This window comes from Salvia hispanica, chromosome 2, assembly GCF_029641045.1.
Source record: "Salvia hispanica isolate PSC_SH4W2 chromosome 2, Shi_PSC_v1, whole genome shotgun sequence".
NCBI classification, from domain to species: Eukaryota; Viridiplantae; Streptophyta; class Magnoliopsida; order Lamiales; family Lamiaceae; genus Salvia; species Salvia hispanica.
In genome coordinates this window covers 14,548,151-14,554,488 of record NC_142693.1, presented here as the reverse complement: position 1 = coordinate 14,554,488, position 6,338 = coordinate 14,548,151, and the positions used below count along the sequence as shown (strand labels likewise).

Below are 6,338 nucleotides of genomic sequence, written 5' to 3'. Positions count from 1 at the left end.
ACCATGGTAGGGGTATACTTGAAATTTCAAATTTAGACTTCGTACTAATTTTTTATTTTTTTAATTAAACCAAATTGGATCTGCACACTAAATAATTCAGTAACAAGGCTAAAATATCGTACTCCGTGCTACTACTACAATATCTCAAGCAAGATTCAACAGGTAAGGCATACAACAAGGAGAGACGTGACTTACGGGATAGAGGAGGTATAGGATCCAATAGATCATCACTCTCTAGCTGACCACAACCTATCAAAGGAGAACTAGGAGTACGAATATACACATCTAAATCCATTCTTGCATCCACAAAGAGCAAGTACGACTTAAATCTCTTAAGAAAATTTGTTTTTACTCTTTCATTCTTAGGGCTTGTTCACTATGCATGAGGTGGGTTCTCAAGATATGAAACAAGAGCAGAAATACGATTGTTGGGCCCACCTAATTGACAACTTAATGGGGCGTTCAGTTAATAAGAATTGAGCTGCAGTTTTGACCCAATTTTTTTGTCATTTATTTTTTGCTGCTTTTTTCCAGATAAAGTTACCGCTTTGCCCTTAAACATTTCAGCAAATTTAATTAGCCGCGCAGAACGAAAAGTTAGCGGCAATTGAAAAATTGAACATTGCCTTTTCCAATAAATTTAATTTGCCGCGCAGAGGATCGAAGTTAGCGGCAAATGAAAAATTGAACATTGCCTTTTCCAATAAATAAATGAACGAACCAGTCAGATTCTATCACAAACATTAGTTCATCTCAAACAGAAAAAATGCAATCCAGAGCACTCTCAATGAAAGGTAATCCCCGTTTATTTTGAAGTGTAAAATATGTCGACTTGTTAGGAATTTTTCAAGAGACTGTATTCACCCCCACCCCCAATTTTGTTGGTTTATATTTGGGTATGCGTATCTTAGGCATGTTGTTCACCAATGTTGTGTTGATATGTTGGGGGTATATTCCCCCTCGTTTCGTGTTTGATTTTGTAGGTCCGATTCCACCTACTAAACGGCCAAGGTCAGAGGGATTAGATGGTGGTATCAACTTGGGAGGAGGTGTGTTCTGTTTTACTAATCCAAGATGCTATTTTTTGTATTGCTTTTCCATTATATGTCTGTAATTTATGGTCAGTGCACTATATTTGTGTTTATAGCCTCTGTGGGAATGAATTTTTCACCAAGGCAGAAGTTTCGGAAGGGAGACCGCTCCCGTAGGATGTGGACACCGCGCGAGGAAGAAATTCTGGCTGCCTCACTCCTTGAACTCGTTGCTAGAGGGTGGAAATCGGATAATGGCTTCCGTTCAGGTTACCAAAGTAAGATCGAAGATAGTTTTCGTGCAGAATTTCCCGACTCCGATATCAAAGGGACCCCTCACATCAATTCAAAAATATCGGCATGGAAGAAAAGTTATGGTCTGCTGCGATCCATTCTGAGTAGGACAGGTATTGGTTTCAACAGTGACGGCAAGTATAAGATCGAGTGTGATGATGAGCAATGGGAACAAATTGTTCAGGTATTGTCTCAAGGCTTCAATCACTTAACCCTCCTCCAGTTTACCGTTCTCTGAATATTTTTTTTTGTGATTTATGCAACTAACTAAAGATACCAAAATTACAGGCCGACAAGGAAACAAAGTTTATGCGCACGAAGTCATGGCCCTTATTCGAGATATGGAAGAGTATTTTTGGCAAGGATCGTGCCGGAGGTGGTGGGGCAGAGCAAGTAGATGCAGCGGCGGCACGAGTCCGTGCCCAACTCGCGGGGGGCAGTCAATCCAACGACAACAACAACTACTACTACCCTACTTTCGAAGATTTCTCCCCGGATCCAAGTGTTCCCCTAACTGATATCCCTGATGTTATTGAAACCATTACAAGATCTTCAACCAAGGAGGCATCAACCAACAAACCTAGCAGGTTCAAAGGAAAAACTGACTCTGGTGACAACGCTATGATGGAGTTCCTTGCAAATCTACACAATGAAACCAATGCAAGGTTGGAGGTCATCTCGGAAAGGATCGGCTATGAGTTTGACTTGGGCAAGGCTAGGCAAGATGTTTATGATAAACTAGGTACTGTGGAAGGCCTGACCATAGCACAACGCTATCAGCTATGCAACATACTGGGAGACAAGCCTCAGCGCCTTGAGGTGTTTATTGGTATGCCGGAAGATGCTCGGCTTGGGTATGTGTTGATGCTTATTGATGAACATCGCAGGGGGATCTGAATGATCGTTTAGTCGTTGGTATATTTGCTTTTGTAGCTACGTTTTGTATGTTTAAACTAGTATTATAGTGTCCGACCAATCAACCTTTTGTACTTAACTAGTTATATGTATGGTCGTGACATGATCGAATTCTGTTGCAGTGTATATGAACCTGCATCTCTTTATCCTCATCGTCAACGGTTTATAGTTGACAACTTTTGTGAATGGATGTTTTCCAATATTGGGGATAATTGCAGTTGTAACTTTGACCCCCGTTTATGCTAAGTTGTGGCACATTTGCATGTCTTAGATGTATTAAACGAAGGCATAATTTTTTATATAATTAGATATGCATCAATACAAGTGCTTCTGAAATACAAAATAAGTGAGCAGCCTACATACATCCACAAAAGAGTAGTGAGGAGATTATAAACACAAAGTCCTTTACTACGTTGTTCACATTGCAAAACTCACACATTGTGCGTTGCGACAGGACTTTTATCTCCTTGCTTACAGCCTTCATTTATGCTGATGTGGCAACAACCCATTGAGTGAGTTGGAACCACAAGAACTTCCAAGTGGCGAGACACAAAGCTGGCCGGCAGGGGCACGCATATGGGGTGGTAGTGGTTTACGGAAAGTCGCAACACTCTCGGCCCTGGTTCGTATCGCTGTACTTGACTCCATGTCCGTAGTTGGTAGGTCTTCATCAAACAGTTTACGCCTAACATATGTTCGAGGAACGGTCGCAGGGGAGTTTACTTCTTCGTCAATCGCTCCTGCATTGCCCATGTGTAGTTCGCTTGACAGCTTCTCTGTGTCGTCGGATATGACAATCACTTCGGTTGATGGCTCCGGTTTCGCATCGTCCCTACCAAAAAGGCACACAAGTTTGGAGTACATGGGCTCTTCGTGATGGTAATACGCTCTCGCCAAGTCATTGTTCTACAAAACAACATATGGTTGATGATACAAACCACAAAACATGTAATTTTTTATAGGAGACATAATTTTTTTCTATCGTCTGAAAGCCAATAATATTGAACAAAACTTCATACCTCAAAGATTTGAAGCCAGACTTCGTCAGAGGCAATCACAGACTTGGAGGGGTAATCCCACCTGGCGCCTGGGAACGTCACGACCTCATTGAAGGCTTTGTAGCGCGAATGCAGCACGTCCACGCGTACATCGACTTCAATTGTAGTGAACTTGACTCCTCCGATGCTCGCAATCTCAGAGGCCGCAGTACGCACAAGACTCCAACTGGGGAAGAGGGGGTTCGTGTATTGCGGATCAGACTGCCTGCTCAACAAAGAATCCAGGAGGATATTGTCACAATCTGCAGTCCATTTTCCTTTGTAAAGTAGAACAGCTTGTGGAGGAATATCCATGGCTGCGATAATTGAGAAAGAGTGTAGCTGTGGTGGATGAAAATGACAAAGTTCTTCACCTTTAAATACCAAAACAGACTCATCAACCCCCAAACCATAATTAAACATGACATTAATTACGATGGACATATATCTACCCCTAATTTTCACCAATTTGGAATATATACACTTCAGCCTCTTTACTTTGTTGATGGACATATATCTACCTCCTTACAAATGGAGTACTTGATACAAGAGGTCATAGGTAGGCATTGGCTCAAGACTTTATTTATTTCTTTGCTGTGCAACACACCTCGTCCAGTGAGCACAAAAGATGTAGGTAGGCATTGGCTCAAGACTTCATTTATTTCAATTAAAACAACACACTTTCTCCTATCAGCAGTAAATATATAGGTTGGCATTGGTTATTTGAGTCAAATGATGCTAATTCTACTCCAACATTTCTCTTATTTTTTGCATTAAAATCATCTATCAATTAATCATAAAAGTATGATTATATATATTAGTTGATATATGTATTTGTGGAGTGACTACAATGAGCCAAAGCGGTGTGGACTGATTCAAAGGGTTCGTTTTCTACTAAGACAATGTCCAAATTCTTTTTTCTTATCACCGTTATCTTCGTCTTTGAAATAGCTACGCGTGGGTATCTTGTACGCCTCAATCGGAGCTCGGATGAAGAAGTTATGGCCATTTGACGAAGGCTGCGCGGAGCAGAGTGAAAACCGACGAAAATAAATAACTATGATTAAAATTATCATAATTATAACTTATTTTATAATAATTCATAATAATAATTAATAATTTATTAAATAATTAAAATATAATTATATAATATAAATCGTATGATAAATAATAATAATTATTTTTATAAATTAATAATTAATCAATAAAGTTATATTGTAATTTTAATTTATTAAATTTATTCACTTATAACATCCTTAAATATTATAATTATAATACTAATTATTATTATTATTATTATTATTATAAATAAGTATAATATTTCAAACTATAATTATATGTATTATGTTATACTCCCTCCGTCCCACTTTAGGAGTCCCGGTTTACCATTTTTGGGTGTCCCACTTTAGGAGTCCCGGTTGGAATATTCCATAAATGGTAATCGGCCCCACATTCCACTAACCTTTTCTCACTCACATTTTATTATAAAACTAATATATAAAAGTAGGACCCACATTCCACTATCTATTTTCACCAACTTTCATTTATATTATGAAAGATAATCCATATTTAAACTATCCATTGTAATAATAAATATAATAATATAATTATTATTATTTGTAATTAATAGTTTATTAAGAATTTTAATTTATTATTCTTTTTTATAAATAAAAATAATAAGTATATTTTTAGTTTGGTGTTTTAAATTAAATATAAATTTAAAAAATCTTGATATTTTCCAAACACAGGAAAGTAAAGTTACTATGAATCATATTTCCGGGATTCATTTTTCTAGGAATCATTTTCCTTGCCAACTTTACTTTCCCGTCAACCAAACATGGCCCAAATGATTTTATACATAACCACAAATTGATCTCGTACACAACCCAAAAAAATTCAGTTAACTTAACACAACATCAAATTTCAGTGCTTAGACTTAAATTAACCATACCAATTTTTTATCCAATAAGTACTATTACATAAGCTTCCCCATCAAAACACCACTCATTACGAGAAGCAAAGCCATGAACCTAATCAAGACATTGAGCTTAAGTTGCAACACAGTTTTATTATTTTGCTGAAAATTAGACGAACAATAAGGACCAATAATAAATTCCATCTCAACAATAAGAACAGAAATAACAAAACTCCATATCACCAAATTACTGCAAGTAAAATAGTGGATGATAAAAGGCACAAATGTTAACAAGATGACATAGTCTGGAAGAAGGGTCATAGTACTGATTTAGTTAACAAAACAACCTATCAATTCATCCACATGTTCATTGCTAGTGTCTCCCTAGTTTGAGTCCACTCGGCTGTTGGCTCAACACTGTCCACATAATCAACGCCTATGTTGTCTTCGTGAGCTACCTCTGAGAAACACCCATCAAGCTCCATTTCTATTGGATCTACCTCCATCTCCCGACGAATAAAATTGTGGAGAAGGAAACAGGTCATAATCAAACGGATTTGAGTCTCAATTGGGTAGAACGACGCACTTCGAAGGATCCCCCATCGCATCTTTAAGACAGCAAATGCGCGTTCGATGATGTTTCGTGCCTTAGTATGGCGCATGTTGAACATTTCTTTTGGGTCTTGTGGCGCCTCCATGCCCGGGCCAAACTCATTAAGATGATAACGAACGCCACGGTATGGTGTGAGGAAGCCATTACTGTTAGCGTACGCATTATCGCACAAGTAGTAACAACCTACACGATCAGCAAGCATACATATAACTTCAGATTCACTACTAATTTATACACACAACTTCATACAAACGGGCTGCTACAATGTAGACCAACATACCTTGTGGCACCTTGAACCCATTATGCCGGGAAACTGCATCTCTTAGAATGCGGGAGTCCCCAGCAGACCCTTCCCATCCGGGTAGCAGATACACGAATTGCATATTTCGATCGCATACGGCAAGGGTATTAGTCGCTATCTGCCCCTTCCTAGTTCTGTATCGAGGCTTGTCGTCAGTGCGGACAAGTACGTTGATGTGTGTTCCATCAAGAGCACCAAGGCACCCCTTCAATGCAAAGAAAAACAAGGTCAG

At 38.6% G+C, this 6,338-nt stretch overlaps 1 protein-coding gene across 1 annotated transcript; it reads left to right on the top strand.

Annotated features, from left to right (window-relative positions):
* The first annotated feature begins 766 nt into the window (after nt 1–766).
* On the top strand, nt 767–2,414 carry LOC125204070 (uncharacterized). Its single transcript, XM_048102617.2, has 4 exons — nt 767–794; nt 984–1,049; nt 1,148–1,509; nt 1,614–2,414. The coding sequence occupies exons 1-4, from the start codon at nt 767–769 to the stop codon at nt 2,220–2,222; spliced, it is 1,065 nt and encodes a 354-aa protein (XP_047958574.2). The 3' UTR covers nt 2,223–2,414.
* The last annotated feature ends 3,924 nt before the right edge of the window (nt 2,415–6,338 follow it).

What these genes read in the sequence shown, in the direction of transcription:
- LOC125204070 (XM_048102617.2), top strand. Translation starts at nt 767, where the DNA reads ATGCAATCCAGAGCACTCTCAATGAAAG. An exon ending in TGGTATCAACTTGGGAGGAG is followed by an intron (nt 1,050 to 1,147) that starts GTGTGTTCTGTT and finishes TTGTGTTTATAG; the next exon opens with CCTCTGTGGGAATGAATTTT. An exon ending in AATGGGAACAAATTGTTCAG is followed by an intron (nt 1,510 to 1,613) that starts GTATTGTCTCAA and finishes CCAAAATTACAG; the next exon opens with GCCGACAAGGAAACAAAGTT.